Raw genomic sequence first — 18,567 nt, 5'->3', positions numbered from 1 at the left:
CTATTTCTGGATGACCAATAGCGCCCGGCCCTCGGTTTCCGGCGCCAGCGCGAACACAGCCACGGCTGAGGTCACGAGCACAGCGCAGAATGGAAACGATCCGCCGTAGCGAGCGGCCGCCAGCAACCAACCATCCAAGTGCACAAACAGAAACGCCAGCAGCCAGCGTCCCGTCCAGGCACCCGCCACACCCATGGTCCGAACACGACCGGGCAGGAACTCGGCAACCAGCAGCGCGGGAACGTGGCACAGCCCTATGGAGTAGCTGGCCAGCAGCAGGCCGACCGCATGCACGCCAGACCAGTTGGTCTCGGCGGGCGGCTCTTCCAAGGACCAGGCGCTGCGACACGTCGGAGTTTCGTTTACGGTTTTTTCATGGTTTAGCTCATCGTAATGAGGTTTTGTAACCTGTGGCACGCACGTTTATTAATCCCAGTGGTGCCCTAGCATGACTCGAGGGCCAGCACATGATCGCATAAGGATTCACCTTTGTCAGGCATTTGTCTGCAGATATCTTACCAAAAGTGATAGTGTTCTATTTCGTAAGCTTCAACCTTGATACCGATTCCTCTGAACAAAAGAGTACGAAGAAATAATCCGCTTTTTTTAGGAAAAGTTGTAATTCTTGCATCTTCTCCTGAACACCTTGCCTATCTGCATTAATTATATTTGTTTCAAGGAAGGGGATGGCTCTCGGCCAATTCTTGGGGTTTTAGTCGGAAAAGGGTCTGGGTTAAAATATTAGAGGTCGAATGGGAATCTGATATCGGTATGTCACTCCGGTATATGTGGACTTGTCTTCGGTGCATGTTGGATTCGATCACTTTCGCACGACCCGGTTAACCTCTATTACACCACGTGAAAAATTGTCACTTCCATTTTGGGCCCACGGGGTCGTGACAAGTTCGCTTCGAGAGGAAGCTTAAAGAAAAGGTACTTTTATGAAATGCTCTGACACCGTCTCAAGTAGGCCTCAAGTCAAGTTCGAGTCAAGCGCGTTGAGCAATTCAGCTGTTTGACTATCGTATCGCCATGAAACGAAGCATTTACTCGCAATCTCGGCGAGCCCTACTCCCTGAAGGACTTGTGCGTCTTAGCAAGCGAGACACGTACACAGGACGGGCGCTAACACGTCATGTTTGTCTCTCTTCTGTGTTCTTTCCGTTGCGCTTGCTGAGATTCGCAAGTTCTGCACTCACCAACTAGCCCAAATTTCTGAGTTGACTACTCCCAGGAGTCAGGAAGTAGTGAACTCAGAAAGTCATCGGGAATAATAATAATAATATCTGGGGTTCAACGTCCCAAAACCACGATATGATTATGAGAGACGCCGTAGTGGAGGGCTCCGGAAATTTCAACTACCTGGGGTTCTTTAACGTGGACCTAAATCTAAGTACACGGGCCTCAAACATTTTCGCCTCCATCAAAAATGCAGCCGCCGCGGCCGGGATTCGATCCCGCGACCTCCAGGTCAGCAGTCGAGTGCCATAGCCACTAGACCACCGTGGCGGGGCAAAGTCATCGGTAGTCAGAAAATGAATTTTTGTTATCTGTGTGTATATATATATATATATAATATATATATATATATATATATATATATATATATATATATATATATATATATATATATATTGTGATGACAAAGACTCCGATGTTCGGGCGCGCGGGCAGTGAGATCGAGGCAGAGGAAGAAGAGGTTCAGAGAATAGAACAGCCGGCCTATTGCACAGGCGTTGTGTCTATGTCTCTTGTTTCTCGGCATTACAATGGCGCAGTCTACGAACTATCAACCGTAAGTGCGTCCTCGTGGCTCATCGGCGCTGCGGACCTTCCCTCCAAGGAACAATTATGCAGCCCGTCTCGCTACTTCTGCCGGAAGCACCTGTGCCACCATTCAAGGACGGCGTCCAGGCCTCCTCAGTGGCTCAAGGGCAGGCTTTTCCCGGCGCCGCCACGACAGTACACGGCCTACCGTTGCCTGGGAATGCCATCCACGCTTCCCGCAGCGACAACGGCTTACTCGGTGCTCCATCGGCACCCGAGCCGCTTAGGGGTGCTGTCCAAGCTCCCTCGGACAGGGGTCCCTCCTCTGTGAGTACACCGATTGTGTCCAACTCCTCGGACGTCACCACTGGGTCCACGCGCGGCTCGCCCGAGAGCGCCGCCGAGCTTTCCGCCACCATCGCCCGACTCCGAGTCACGGTGAACGCCTTGGCAGCGTCAATCTCCGTGCTGTGTCCTGCCGCCTTGCCAGCACTGCACTCACTTAATGCCGCGTTGGCCGCCGCCGCCTCCCAGGACCATCAAGAGAGCTCACCCGAGAGCCGCAGAAAGCTCCTGAATGCCTTCACGGAGCTCTCATACCAACTAGACTGGTTGGCGTCGTCATGCCCCGGAGTTTCGCCTACCGTAGCACCATCACCGGCTGCCTGCGAACTACCGGAGTTCCACGGTTTCCAGAACGACGCCGTCGACTGGGTGGCGACCGTAAACGCAATCGGAGCTCGCGAGTGCTGGACGGATCAGCAGAAGTGGTGCGTGGCCATTGACGGCCTTCGGAATGGTGCCGCGGCGTGGCACAGGTACGAAGGCGTGCGGCAGCAATCCTGGCCCGAGTGGAGCACCAGGCTCATAGCTGCCTTTGGACCAATTGACTACCACCTCGCTACCACCAGCCAGTCCAACCTCACCGCTACCGAGGATGGAGCTCTGAAGGGGCACCACCTCGAGGCTGCTACTGCGCAGTGCAGCTTACCACCACGACAACTCGAGACAACATTCTCTCCACAGCAGTTGGCAACGCGTTCCCCAAGCTCATCTTCCCTTCGGGATTTGGATGTGCCGGCTCCTCTGGTGCTTCACACGCTACCAATTCAGGAGCCGGACGAGTGCATGGCCACCAGCAACGTCTCTTCAGGCTCGTCGGAGCCACATCCCCGACTTCAAGCGCAAAAATTGGCCGGGTGCGCAGATGGCCACCTTGTGCTAAGTGAGTCAGAAAATGTAGCAGGGGAACTCATAAGCACAACGCCGGAAGAGCCACCTATACCACCTCCAGAGCAGTTGGGCGTCGATGAAAAGAGAGTGAGCGCCCCGTTGCTAACGTGCAGAATTTGGCTGAAGAAAAGCATGTTTCAGTCCTCCCAAAGCCACAGAATGTTCGAAACGATTTTCCGGACGGTCTTTCCGATTCTGACAATCATGCGGACGTAACAGAAAGGAAGCCACCCCAAGTGCCTCCTACGGGGCCTCTTGGGATGCTGTTCCGGCATCCTCTTCCGGGCATGCGGCGTCCACCGTTACCTCTGCAACAAAGCCAAACCCGGCAGCCAGAAGCATGTTTTACCGGTCGGATGACGTTGCAGCGTGGCCGAGATCGACCACTGCGATGCAGCCAGGGTCGCCCACCAGACCCACTTACGGCAGGTCCACGAGCCAAGTCACAGCGTAGCCGGGACCGTCCACTGCGATGCAGCCAAAGCCGCCCACCAGAGACACTGCCGGCAGCTCCGCGCGCTTGCAGTAATGGCCGAGTGTGATGACAAAGACTCCGATGTTCGGGCGCGCGGGCAGTGAGATCGAGGCAGAGGAAGAAGAGGTTCAGAGAATAGAACAGCCGGCCTATTGAACAGGCGTTGTGTCTATGTCTCTTGTTTCTCGGCATTACAATATATATATATATATATATATATATATATATATATATATATATATATATATATATATATATATATATATTTAGAGAGAGAGAGAGAGAGAGATAAAATAGAGATGCATCTCTCGCTCTGCCGCGCGGTTCTCACCTGAATGCGAGGTAGTCGAGCGGACGCAATACGGTCACGCACATGGCTGTCATGACTGCGGAGAGAAGCAGCAGGTGGCGCCGACCCGCCAGCCACGTGACCGAGGCGAAGGCAACCGTAAGGACCACGTGACCTCCGAGAAGCCACAGTGCCGCCAGCTGCGCCGCCTTCTTGTCGGCTATCAGCGCCTCCGTGACCTGGACGGCCCGAAGTAGGAAGAGCTGAGCGCAGGACAGGCACGGCACCAGCTGCACCAGCACGCCCAGGGCGAGGCGCCTGTTTGCGCGAGAGAGAGAATCGAAAAGTGAGCCTACAGCGCTTTATGCGTTTATAGCTGCAATTCTTCGGCGTGAGTGCATTAAAATTACAATAATAATAATAATTGTTGGCGATCTCGGGGCCATTGGTATCGATGTTGTTGCACGCAGCGGAAGCGAAACCGGGAGCCGGCATACGTCATAGACGTCAAGCGTTGGACACCAGTTACATCCTAACTCTCGGAATAATTTCCAGAGCCGCAAGAAAAAAGGTGTGTGGATCTAACGCCCACTTTTGAACCAGTTTGAATCAAATATTTAGCGAAGTGGGTAATTAAATGCTGCACTAATGTAAAGCCTGGTAGCTGTGTTTATTTCCATCGTAGGCAAAGGGTAATCAAATTCAATGTCTTATGTTTTGTTTGAACCTTATGCCCTTTCCGAATCTCAACTTGAATATCATGCAGCCTTTCCGCAATTATGCGCAATGCGACGTTCAGATGATAAATGCATACACCATATTGGAGGATGCACAGCGTGAAACGTATGTGCTCATAACACAAGTACGGTGGCGATTTATGGTGACTGCTGACCTAAGGATGCTGATGACAAAAAAAATGCATAGAAAATTGCGACACATTCAAATGCATTTAGGAACTCTATGCGGATCACTGTGATATTAATAATCATATATTGAAGGCATGGAAGCCTCTCTTTAAAACGGTCTTGTTTATGACATTTTGATTTCGCTTCACTTTCGCTGCTCAGAACTTGGCTCTAAGACATATTCGGGGTCATTGGACCTACACGTCAGTGTATTGCTATCAGTGGAAATGAATTATTAGCTAGGCTCCGCTACATTATTCGTGCAATCCGCGTGGGCGAGCTCTTCGCCACTCCGTAAACCTGCGTTGTACGGCTTCATTGCTGAAACCATGTCCACCACCTTTGCTCTGTTCGATGGGATATTCTCAACGCGTGAATTAGTCAATGAATTTACGATATGAAGAATCTTCACAGCAGAGTACCCTACGGGAACTACTTAAACGACCGATGGCACGCATATATGATTACTCATGGCAGGCAAATATGGTAACTGAGCAATCAGATAAACAGTTATTGTAAGCTATAGTATACAAGAATGAAGCGCTGCAGTCGTTTATTTTACTGATCTGCGAAGACGTTTCCAGCAGGTATTGATGACACCAGCGATATTCTAACTGCAACCGAAGAATTTCACTAATCCGGTTTTAATTTTCAATAAATGCGCTGTGTCTTATCTACCATGGACCACGACAAGTATCACGGAACATCTCGCATTTCAGGCTATAGGATAAGATTGGTCAGCGCCCAACGCGAAGTAGACTCACTGACGCCGACGTTATGTGGCACGGAGAACATGCAGAGGAAGTGGAGGGAGGAAGAAAAGGCAGGAAGGCGAACCAGACGCGCGTCCGGTTTGCTACCCTGCACTGGAGTTGGCCTTATGGGATGCGATAACGTTAATTCGCTGTTTCGCTGCGGTGCCTTAAATGAATGAACGTCAGGGGATTATGTGATTACTTGCAATCTATAGATTCGAAAGACGACTAACATTTTCAACATACTACGTACATGGTTGAATACCGTCTGGAAGTCTCTGCCAGTTCAAACCGGTGTAAAGTGGCTTTGGCAGGTCCGTATACTAAAGAGCGTGAGCTCAAAACGTTGTCAATAGGCTTTAAAGTGCTCCTTTGTGATCGATGGCAAAATTCATTTGTAAGTAGTCATAGAAAGTCTCCTTTAAGAATAAGAAGTGTCAACGTAGTTCACTCTACCAAACATCAGTGGCCTACTTGTTCGAGCAGCATTATCATCGCCCTCGCTGATGTCCAACAAACACTGTATTGGAGGCGCGCCTCTGAATAAAGCGTAATGGGTTCTTTCAGAGCATGCATATACCCGCCTGGCTGCCGTGGCTGCCGGCACGCGGTCCCACGCATTCCTGATGTCGCGCTGTGCCCGGACGGCGAACTCTTGCGGCACGCTCGGTCCGTACAGGCGGTGCAGCACAGGCAGGGCATCGCGGAGCCGGCCGTTGCGCATTAACCACTGCGGGCTGTCCATCACACGGCTCTGCAGTAACATGAACACCAGAGGCGGCAGTACGCACAGGCCGGCCTGCACCTCCCACGAACAGCAATAGCCCAGCACGTAGGCCAGCAGGATGCCCGCGTTCCGCGTCGCCTTTCGTTCAAAGAAAACCGACGGCACTGGTACTCAGTGCAGTGTCATTCATTCGATAAAGTAATACGTTGGCGGCTAGTTGGTTTCTGTTGAAATTCACGTTTGCTAGCTCAGGAGCATGAATGCTCTTCATATTCTTAAATATCATTCATTAAACCTAAATATCATTCATTCAAGACAGCTATACTATACAAGGCTATGATGTACATGGTTTTGCCTGCGTGATGCCATACATGGCTGTGCTATGTTGCCCTCTCCCCTCCTCCTTTCCCTCCTCCTCACCATCTTGTCGCTCCTCCACACCCTCAGTTCCCTTTCCCGTCCTTTGCTATTCTACACTATACATGGCTAAGCTATACATGGTTTTGCCGGCGTGACGCCAAGCGACATGAGATGACAGATGACAGCGGATGACATGAGACGACAGTCTGGGTTCCTAAAGTGTTCCGCACTTAAAAAAAGATATGCTCCCATTTTAAATGCGAAGCATTCCTTAGCGAACTTCTGCGAGTTTGAGCGTATCTATCTATCTATCTATCTATCTATCTATCTATCTATCTATCTATCTATCTATCTATCTATCTATCTATCTATCTATCTATCTATCTATCTATCGATCTAGCCGCCTACGACTTTGTGCTCTCCTGGCCGTTTCGTTAATCGGATGTATACCAAAATTGGTATGGAATAACATGACCGTATTACGAACATAAATGACAGGTCATAACATGAAAATCATGACATGCATGTCATGAACAGCATGATTTACATTCCACGGCCTTGGGGCTCTTGCGGCCATTCCGTTAATTTCATATATACCAAAACTGGTATGACGTGACAAGAGTTCATGGCGAACATAATGACAGGTCCTAACGTGCAAATCATGACACGCATGTCATGTGCGGCATGATTTACATGACATGGTCTCGGGGCGCTCGCGGCCGTTTAAATGAATGGATATATACGAAAACTGGTATGACGAGACATTTCGACATGACGAACATAACTGACACGTGGTAACATGAAAATCATGACACGCCATGCACGTCATGATTTACATGCCACGCTCATGACGCACTCGCGGCCGTTTCGCTAGGTTGATATACACCAAAATTGGTATTGCGCGATGTGACTGTATGAAGAACATGAATAGCAGGTGGTAACATGAAAACCATGACACGCATGTCATGTATGTCATGATTTACATGCCACGGTCATGACGCACTCGCGGCCGTTTCGCTAGGTTGATATACACCAAAATTGGTATTGCGCGACGCGACTGTATGACGAACGTAATTTAGAGGTGGTAACATGAAAATCATGACACGAGTGTCATGCACGACATAATTTACATGCCACGCTCATGACGCACTCGCGGCCGTTTCGCTAGGTTGATATACACCAAAATTAGTATTGCGCGATGTGACTGAATTAAGAACATGAATAACAGGTGGTAACATGAAAACCATGACATGCATGTCATGATTTACATGCCACGCTCATGGTGCATTCGCGGCCGTTGCGCTGGCTTGATATACACCAAAATTGGTATTGCGCGACGCGACTGTATGACGAACGTAAATTAGAGGTGGTAACATGAAAATCATGACACGCGTGTCATGCACGACTTAATTTACATACCACGATCATGACGCACTCGCGGCCGTTTCGCTAGGTTCATATACACCAAAATTGGTATTGCGCGGTGTGACTGTATGAAGAACATGAATAACAGGTGGTAACATGAAAACCATGACATGCATGTCGTGTATGTCATGATTTACATATGCATGTCATGTACGGTATGATTTACATGACACTGTTATGGTGCGCTTGCGGCCGTTTAGATAACTGGATATATACCAAAATTGGTATTGCATGACAGGAGTGCCTCATGAACATAAATCACCGGTCATGCAGTGTATATACCAGAATATACGTTTCATTGGCATGGTATATACCACATTGTGCATGCACGCGTGCATGACAAACATGCGATATATGGTGAACTAGATGCCATGGCATGAATGATTTCATTCGGCTCAAAAATAAACAAAGCGATGTACGTATGCAGCTCTTTGCTGGCTGCTTCGCATTACATCGATTCCCACAGTGCGTGGGATCTGCCGGATTTTTTTTTTTTGCCATCCCTATTACATTCTCTTGTATCTGGATTTGCGATACAAGCGAGATCTTTGGCTGCTATACCTCTACGAGTCCAAGGAAGAAGGCCCTCTTGGGGCTGGGGCATATGTCAGCCACGTGCATGCCAACGGAGCATGACAGGGCGCCCAGGAAGATGCCGGACATGACGCGTGCCACGAACAGCGAGACCGTGTTGGAGCAGAAGAGCAGCGTGATCCAGCTGCCCAGCAGGCCAAAACAGGCAAGCAGCAGCGTCAACCGGTTTCCCACAACTTCCAGTAGCAATCCTGCAAAAGATTACGCGAAAAACGTGGAAATATATTCAGAACCGAGTAGATAACTTCTGGGCGCGATCTTGTACGCCTTCTACAAATGAATAAACACTGCTGCGACACGCTGTTGGTCGAGGACCGCGTGACAAGTGGTATCTAAGCGCGAGCCGCAACCAATCGCGTGCGGCAAGAATGTCTTTTATACAACGCCTACAAGATGCCGGTCCAGAATACGGAGATGACAGTGGGAGGGCTCCAAAAAGGAATATTGTGTTTATTTGCACAGGTTCTGCAATAGCAATAGAGACAGTCATGGCTAACGTGTTTGTTTGTGTTAGTGTAACATTGTAAATTTTTAAAAAATGCGGCAGAAGTTCAGGGGAAGACGGAAGCTTAAACAGGTGAAAAATTCTTGAACACGAGGTGTCTCTGGCGATAACGTTTCGACAAGCCGACTTGACTTCTTCAAGGCTGCAACTAGTTGCAGCCTTTAAGCCTTGAGGCCCTTGCAGGCTTGCGTTGCAGCTTTGAAGAAGACAAGTCGGCTTGTCGAAACGTTGGCTCCAGCGACACGTCATGTTCACGAGCATCATAGGCGTGCGCACAGGGGCGCAGGGGGGTCGCCCGCCCCCCTAATCACCTAAGAGGGGGGGGCGCAAAAGGCGCAAAATCTGCCCCATACATTGACTTAGTAGGGTGGGGGGGGGGGCGCTGCGATGAACCTTCGCCCCCTTGATGGGGAACCCTACGCACGCCTATGACGAACATTCACTTTAACACTGCAAGTACTTACAGTGTCTGCAGACGAACGCAACGAGCGGCGACGCATAAATGATATGCTATTTCGATAGATTTGCTTGGTGAACAGATCTATCAATAAATTCAGCTATTATGGGTGCCCAAATCACCATCTTACGAATCATGCCGTAATGCGACGCTCTCGATTAATTTTGACAGCCTGGCATTTCCTTTTTTTTTTTACGTGACAGCAAACTTAACACACATGCATTTTACATTACGCCTCCATCGTAACACCGCAGCCACGGCTCATATCACACCTGCGACCTGCAGCAGTTCAGCGCCACACCCCAGCAAATTGACCACCATTGTCCACATAAGTGGCAAGTGGTCACATTGTCTGCAATCACGCATTGAATCGGGCTTGGCACATCACCGCGTTTAAAACGGTGCTGAAACCCGAGAAACGATGAGAGAAGAGCACGGCCTTGTTAGACCCATCTCCAATAGTCTTGTCGTTAGCGCTAACTTTCTAAGACGAAAGCCGTAGATGCCTCATCAAAAGCAAAAACTGACCGTCGGCTGCGTTAATGCGAGTGGTGCAAAAAATCATCTTCACGTGATGATGTCAACATATGACGTCACAATGACGTCACAGATCGCCAAAATGTGTGACTTCATCATGACGTCACATGATGGCGTCATCACACGACCTTGTCGCTTGGTCAAAAGTGGGTATTTCACGGAGGCAGTGCGAAATCCGGTGAGCTGCAGGAAGCGTGCCGCCGATCCTGGAGGCAGTGCAAAACCACGTTACGTGCAGAAAGTTTTCGAGGTGGGGGGGGATCAATACATCGACTGAGAAGAAAAAGAATAACACGGCTTTCGCGTTCGTGTCGTCTTATTCGAATCCATAAGGGACCCCGTGAGTTTCTTTCTCACGCACCCGTGCCGAGTGAGCTGGGCGCCGCCACCAGTAGCAGCAGGTCGGCGAACCAGCGGTTGTCGGGTGACCGCCGCTCGAGCGTGTACCAGGGCTCGAGCTCGATGGACTGCGCTGCCGTGGACGCGTAGCCTAGCGTGGTGCCGGCCGCGCACGATGCAAGGCAGGCGATGAGCATGCAGCTGGTCACGCATCCACCGCCGCCGGGCCGGAAGGGCGGCGACTCGGGCACCACTGAACCGGCCGTGACCGTGGCCGAGGCCGGAGTACCTCCGCGCACCGAGGGCTGCCAGTTGCGCAGGGCATCCATGGCCTTTTCGCCCGGGTCTTGCTCGATACACTGCACCGGCGACGTGTGGTCGGCGCCATTTTCGCCGGGAGACGCCACGGCCGACCTGCGAGTTCACACCTGTTGAATGGCTAAACGACAACCCTAACAGTTAGGATTTTTCGTCCCAAAATCACGATAAGATGACGAGGGATGCCGTAGTGGAGGCCTCCGGTAATTTTGACCACATGGGTTTCTTTAACGTGCACCTGAAACCAAGTACACACAGGTCTCCAGCCTTTAGACTCCATCGAAGTGAGGCCGCCGCTGTCGGGATTCGATCCCAAGACCTGCGGGTAAGCACTCAATCACCATAACCACTGAACCACCATGCCGCATAACGACAGTAACCATTATTGGATTAATGCATATCGCTCTATACCGGAAGGGGATACGAAACGAAGGCTTCTCCCGGTCAATCTTGGGATGCAACGCTGTCCCGAGTAAGCAGACTACGTTTTGTTGGCCCACACTTTATTATCCGTCGTCTGTGCGACTATACGTCTCCCCATGCCATAGCCACCTATCGATCCTGCTAGATTAACGTATAAATTGCAGTACATACTCCTTGGTAGCCTTTTCAGCCAGGATGCCGACGAAGCAATACAGGCCGCCTGTCATCAAACAAGGCCACTTCTTCTTCCGCCCTCGTGCAAGCGTGCAGCGTGGTGGTGGTGGTGGTGGTAGTGATGATGATGATGATTTTCTTTATGAATGCCTCACACCCACTCTGAGGGATTGGCCAAGAAAAGAATAATTTACAGGTAAAAGTGGTCGCGTATGAATTATATGACTAATGAGTTATAGAATAGTTAGAATACCCTAATAAGGCTAATTTAAAAATTCTAAATCATAACCATCCTGATTCAATTAAGAATTTTTGTACAGCGGAACAGACATCCCAGTGACAAAGAGCTAATGAGGAGGCTCCCAAGGATAGAATACTAGAAAAGCAATGAAATCCAATCTAGTTCGATTAAACGCCGCTTTGAGAATGTTTTTCCTCAGTGAATTGAATTGGTTACAGGATAAAAAATAATGTTCGACTGTGTCGTCCTTGTTACAAAACGACCAAAGAGGGGAAGGAGCCAGACCAGCTCTATGCATATAAAAGTTTAGTTTTGGAACGCGACGTCGTAATTTTGTAAAAATAACTTCATCTTTTTTTGTTGAACAGAAATTCTATGTCACGGGAACAAGAGGTGTCGATATTCGTTTAGATGAGTGATTAATGTTTTATCAGAATCTTGAATTATGGCACGCCTTATGAGTGCTGCTGTGGAAATAATTGAGAGTATCGGACCACTGAGAGTGGCTTTATCCAGAGTGTCCGCCATTTCATTCATTTTTATCCCTTTGTGGCCCGGTACCCAGATTAATCTGAACAAAGTTACGTGGGTGGGAACTAGAAAATGAAAAGTGCGTGGTAATTGAGAATCACTATTTGCAGCGAGCGCTGAACACAAAGATAACGAATCTGTAACTATGGCCACTCTAGAGATTTATGGGCTGAGCTTTCGTAAAGCTATAATCACCGCTAGAAATTCTGCCGAAAATACTGACAAGAAATCGACCACCAGCTGAAGTTCTTCTTCGTCATTCGCGCGCCCGCTTCTGTACGCCCCACAACTCGCTACAACAATAGTCCACATAACTTTATTTAATCATTTCAAGTAATCCGTATTCTAGCCTTTCGAAGAGTTCTCTCACGATATACAGTAAAACCTCGGTGATACGAATCTTGCGGGGTTACCAAAAATATTCGTATCATCCGAAATTCATATCACCAGAAAACATGGAAAATTAGTATGCGACAAAAGAAAGTTGGCATACGTTTTGATTTAGTGTTTCTCAGGGCCGCAGCGACGTCATGAACGCCTTTCAATGATTGCCAGTAAAGTTTTTAGACGTCAAAGATCATACTTGTACTCGTAGATATACGGTGCATGCGCGCGTGTGTAATTAATGAACCAGATGTGTTGTGCCCCGTGACAGCTAGTAGCCCCTTCCTAATATTACCACGCTTTTTTGCATGACACTAGAGTACTGCGGCGAAAGTGGCTTAAGGAGCCCTTTGCACACGATAGATAGAGACCAAGCTCCTTCGCCAAGACCGTCCGCTTCGTCTCTTGGGGTCTTCGTCCACCTTTCATGGGACTTCATAACGGATCCGCAGCCCAACTTTCAGTCTTGATTCGTAAAACGTCTGATTGCGGGGACATGACTTGCATCGACGTGGCAGGCACGTGTTAACACAGTACAAAGACGCTGCTGCCTCGAGCACAGAAGCACGCGTCAACGCGTCGGGGAAAAAAAAGCGCGACGTCAACGTCATTTGTAATCTAAACGCGAAGGCGCATAAAGGCCTCCAAGGCTCGCGCGTACTATATCGGAGGCAACGGCGCACCGTTGATGGTCGCGCAGAGCGCATGCCCGCGCCCGCGCCCGCGCGAGACTGCCGCGTCTTCTGCAACAGCGCGGGCCGCACCTGTTCGTACCTGTGCGCTAACGTACGTTCGTATCAAACGTCGCGGGGTGCAAATCGGTTCGCAACAATTGAACTCCAATACATTGCAGGCTAATGGGCCTTGGCCGAAACCACACAAAAATTCGTATCACCCCGAAATTCGTACGAGCCGTGATCGTATCACCGAGGTTATATTCTTACACTTTCTATGAAATGGTTCAATAACATTATGTGAATTATGAACGTATGTGTGTATTCGTGAAATCTAAAATCTAGAAGGTGATCATAAGAAGGTATGTGTGAAGTGGTATCAATAAACTTTATACCCCCTCTCCCCGGTAATCGCAATTCAGGGAGAGGGAGAGAAAAAGGCAACTTAATATAGCAGTAAACTGGATGCGATACCTTGTGCAGTTATAATCTGCGCTCGGTAAAATTTAAAAAAAAGCGTAAGAGTACGTAAATGCATGAATACGTGGTGTATATAAAGATAAAAGGAGTACAAGTAAGTAATATATAAATAAATAAATTCTTTTTGGCGTCTTAACCGTGGTTTGAATACCAAGCAAGAGGGAAAGAATTGTGGGAAAATTTTGCCTTTATCTGTGCTTTTGCTTATTCAGAATGGTATTATTTATTGTTTAATAATACAAGCTCAAGTAATATACCGCTTCTGTTCCATTTGGCTACGAATTTTGTAATAAAGCTATATGGCATGGCTACTTCTGGCTACTCTTAGCTTGACATCTGCCTCCTTTTCAAATCTACACAACGGCAACCCTGTGCACCAGGTCTAGCGTTTTCGTTTGGACACAAATTGAGACCCAACATGAAGTAGTATACTCTATTTTGCCTGTAGCAGGGGGTAATGGCGTATAACGATTACTCAGACGCGTGAATTTTAGTATCGGTGTTACATGGCTGTTCTGCAACATACAGGTGCTGTCAGCGACAAAGTGACAGAGTTGACCCGGCTGCTGAGACATACTCTGCTGATATCGTACAGGCAGAATTCTCAGCACGGTGTGTTGAGCACGAAATGAAACAGCCCTTCTTGAGTCACGAAGCACAGTGGCGTTAATGGCATAGCACGCTGATATACCCACCCCAACCCGGCCTCTCAAGGTATACTCAGGAATTATGAGGGTAGATAGCGTGGCTGTGGCGCCTCCTTTCGCAGCGACGGCGTCTTTTTATGCCTTTGTTGGACACTAAAAAGAGCGTGCCTAAAATGCGCTGCAACGATGACCCCGTTCGCATGCTTGAATGTAGCGTAGACCAACCGCAATTTCGGCTAGCTTGTGGGACTCCATCTTGACTTAACAGGCAAAAATAGGTGAATAAAAAAACCTAACAATTGCTAGTGTTTTACGTGTCAAAACAACATTGTGATTACTAGACACGTCTGAGAGGGCGACTCTGGATAAACTTCCACCACCTGCTGTTCTATGAGATGCACCTAAATCTAAGTGCACTGGAGTTCTTGCACTCCGCCCCCATCGAAATGCGGCCGCCGTCGCAGGGAATCGAACCCACGCCCTGTAGTTTAGCAGTGCGATACTTTACCTGCTGACACCTTCGATACCTGCTACACTTACCTGAACGCTGGGCATGTAGAAATGCTACACAGCTTGGATGAATTCCGCATATCCTGTATGCAGGCTTCTCACCGTGTACATTCTGTCTTTCATCATGACGGCCAGCGCCAACGCCTGCCAGCGCAAATGTTGTTGTTAAACTTTCTTACGCATATATATCTTTGGTGTTTTTTCCCAATAAACATTCAATTGCAAGACGGCGCCTGTGTCGTCGTTTCTTTTTCTCGTCCGTGTTTCATTTGCGCTGGCCGTCATGTATTTTCTAACTCGCCCAACTCGCTGCCCTATTACATTCTGTCTTTGTTTCTATTTTTCTAGTTGAAGTCAAACCTGAAGATAGCTTCAGGCATCCCCTTGATGCAGGCGGAAATGAGTTTGTTTGACGTACTGATGTGGTTCTCAAGACACAGCAAGCAGTTTTTTTGCTAGGTGCAGGCTCTGCTTTTGTGGCCAATATGAGAAAGGGCTCCAGCAAAAAGAAAGGAGAGCCGTCTCCTTCCACGCTGGCGCTAGCACCGCAGGCGACAACACACTTATGGCGAATGGGCGTCTGTGCAATTCCAAGTCTGCTAACTCGAAAGCTTTTGTTTGTCAAGGGATCCCTTATTTACCTAATCACGTAATGAAACACCGGGCGTCGCTTTATTATCGACGCTCTTATAAACGTGTAAAAAATTGAGAGCACCATTATTTTTTTTTATTAAATTGGATAGTTTCCTGGAAGCGTCCAGCTATTCAATGTCATTGAAAGTGTATATAAGCATTTCCCGCACGATATCACATTCGCTTCTCCGCACTTTTCTACTGCTACTGCTAATTTTCTTTCTAACCACTTGTTTTAAACCGCGTTTACCTGCTTTGCAAGCTCCATCGGGTGCATTCACGCTGTCTTGACACCGCTTAAGCTGCAGGAGCGAAGAAGACAAAATGAACTTAGCATTTGTCAAAAGGCTCTACCTGCCTCCTGGCTTTAGTTGATGCATGAAACTTCTTTTCCGCGACTTCTGACGATTCCCAAACATTGAAAGGACCAGCCCATTGGAAGCTTGCGCCGAAGAAAACCGACGAATAATTTTTCCCTTTTCAGCACGCTGTTAGTTCCTCCAAAGATATTGCGTGCCCTTAAAGTTCATCGCATTTTGTAATTGCGATGAATACGGCTTTAAAGTACTCGATAAACCCTGTACGCCGAAGCGATCGAATATCTTGCTATAGTCATGCTACCGCCTGTGAATTGATCTAAGCTGCGCCCACAGCCATCGCTGCCTCACCTAGAGAGAATTTGCATATCTGCCCTAGCCAGTCACACTTGCTCAATTCCATGACGTGGAGCACCTTTCGCGTCTTTCAGGTAGGTGATTTTCCCATACAGACACATGTTATTGTCGCTGGGTTTCAGTTAAAAACTTGAACTTCCTGCCAAATTTCAGCAAGGATTCCTAGAGCACTGTTTAGCCAAATGCAAAATTTTAAGTAGGGACGACAAACTTTTAATTCTTAGTATACGTGGTATTTACATTAGTAGCCAAAAAGTACTTAAAGGGGCCATGACACCCAATTTTCTATCATAATATGTGTTAAGTGTGTTAATCCTTGCGCGTTCACAAATAACCTGGCGAAAGTTTAGCGCATTTGGTCGAGCACTTCATTTATAATTGGATATTTTTTATAAACACGCTAGCGGCCTGAGAGTCGGGCAACACTGACGCACTAGCGAACCGCGACGTAACAAGTAGCTTGCTGTGCGAGCGTCTGCATTCCGGCAAACGATATTGTTCTGTGGTCTGCTGCGCCTGAAATCGAGATATTTTAGCTTTCTTCAGCTTGGCATTGAAATTTCACCACTTGCAGCGGCTGAAACTTTGGTAGAAGATGACGGCTGGCGCGCCATGCAGCACATGACGTCACACACGCCATGGCAAAATGGCTGTCGCTGGTGGTGGGTGGGGTTTATAACCGGCGATTTCTAGGGCTTGTCTTGCACTGAAATATTCTATTTTTCGCTGAAACCCCCAAATTGTTGGATAACCGCGTCATGGCCCCTTTAAGGTGTCAACTGAAACCACCTAGCACGACTCCCTTGCACAGATGAATGGCAGACGCGCCGCAGTTCAGGGGGCGGAGCTTGTATTTGCTCTTTGGTTGTAACCGACTATAGTTCAACACAATGACACATGACGCTGTTTTAGCGGCCGTATCAACCACGTAACCACAGTTTCCGAAGTTCATTTGTTGTCACGCCGAAGCTACTTGCAGTTCCTTCAAACACAGGGTCAGTCACGTTCTCAGTCGTCAACATTGCGACAGATCATTTCTTCAGTGTCGTACACTGTACCCAGTGTCTGTCCAGCAGGTTTCCTGTTGGGGTTGTCGATGTCCAACGCTTTACGACGTAGTTTGTCCTTCACCGCTATGCCACCCATAAGGCAGGCAGACATGAGGCTCACGGCGGTCAGCATCCAGTAGAACTTGTCGTACGAACCCAGTTTATCTCTGAAAAAGCCTGTCAACGTGAAAATGTGATATTAGACAAGCAAAAATGTGACACTTGCGCAGCTTCTCCACTTCTGTTGCTGTAGTGCATCTCAGATTGGATATTGGGTGATCTGGAGATTTAGAATGGCCAACGCCAAGCGTACGGTGTCATAATTTATGAGCTCGTGCCTAACCTCGTGCGCCCATAAAAGCGAGTGTACAAGAACACGAAGGCATTGAAAAAAATCTAAAACAAAAATAAAACATGCCTATATTTCCAGCCAGGACGTCAGAGGTCATCGTCATTTAATGAAACTTTCAAAATATCCGCAGAAAATTTGCAATCAAGACTCTAATATAAGTGATGAACATTTCTAAAGTGATAAATAAAATCGTTCATCACTTAAGCCTCCGTCTTCTCCGAAACTGATCTGTCTCGTGAAATTTATTAAAACATTTTCAGTAATCCAGTGATGATTACGTATGACTTGTAGGGGTTAAACATTTTAAAATGACAATAATCACACATCCTTTGGGAATACTTGCACACGAACATAATGCAACGCGTAACTTGATGCCTTCCAAAGGACGATAATAAGTGGAACAGCGCCTTCCGGTTTCCATTTCTGTTTGCGTGTCGACAGATAACGTTGCTATATTACACTAATTCGCCCGAAAGTAGCATCCTATATCACTCGACGATTAGTTTGTCGTTGTTTTTTTTTTACATACGTGGGTCGGACAACAGTCTCCTTCAACCGAACCATGACTCGAACACTATACGTCTTCAGGAAGGCGCATACAGAACGTTGTATAAGCCACATCGTATCTCTGTCACACTTGCGCTTAGAGTCATCACGTATCGGAACGCCCAGCAATAGTATTTCAGGTTTGGCTAAGTAACAGTTGCTAGTGAGCGATAAGGATATACCGGATACTACCGTGGTCATTTTTTCCACCTCTTCAGAAGCCCCCTTCTGAAGATGCCTGCACCCCACAAGCGACCAAAACTCTGCACTACATTATGCAAGTAATTTCTTTCATCCCCCAATTGTTCTTTTTAGATGAAAATACCTTCAAGATTACGTATGCAGACCATTTTGAATGCACCCTATTTAGATCACCATATCTAACACATTTTGGCTACCAACTTGAAGCTAAACGTGCTGGCGTTTTAAAACTTAAGAATCCTTTGAAAGATCGCCTAATATTGTTCTTCAAACATATCTAACTTTTTACCTTTTAGGAAGGAGGGGGGAAAGAAACGAGGTAAGATCATTACCTATAATGGAGGGCGCACTTAGCAGGGCTG

At 47.9% G+C, this 18,567-nt stretch overlaps 2 protein-coding genes across 2 annotated transcripts in view; both read right to left on the bottom strand.

Moving 5' to 3' along the window:
* LOC119391271 (uncharacterized) lies at positions 1–11,336 on the bottom strand. Its single transcript, XM_037658949.1, has 6 exons — positions 11,281–11,336; positions 10,391–10,782; positions 8,498–8,721; positions 6,009–6,289; positions 3,807–4,082; positions 1–340 (listed from the first exon to the last, which is right to left on the bottom strand). The coding sequence occupies exons 1-6, from the start codon at positions 11,334–11,336 to the stop codon at positions 1–3; spliced, it is 1,569 nt and encodes a 522-aa protein (XP_037514877.1).
* Positions 11,337–16,843: 5,507 nt separating this feature from the next.
* The window catches only part of LOC119390154 (monocarboxylate transporter 9), an 86,173-nt gene continuing 84,449 nt past the window's right edge, over positions 16,844–18,567 (bottom strand). The window contains exon 5 of the mRNA XM_049414683.1: positions 16,844–17,283. Coding sequence (XP_049270640.1) covers positions 17,066–17,283 — 218 coding nt within the window. The 3' untranslated portion in view covers positions 16,844–17,065. The remainder of the gene's footprint in view (positions 17,284–18,567) is intronic.

This window comes from Rhipicephalus sanguineus, chromosome 4 (genome assembly GCF_013339695.2).
Source record: "Rhipicephalus sanguineus isolate Rsan-2018 chromosome 4, BIME_Rsan_1.4, whole genome shotgun sequence".
NCBI lineage: Eukaryota > Metazoa > Arthropoda > Arachnida > Ixodida > Ixodidae > Rhipicephalus > Rhipicephalus sanguineus.
This window is presented reverse-complemented; position numbering and strand designations above follow the sequence as displayed.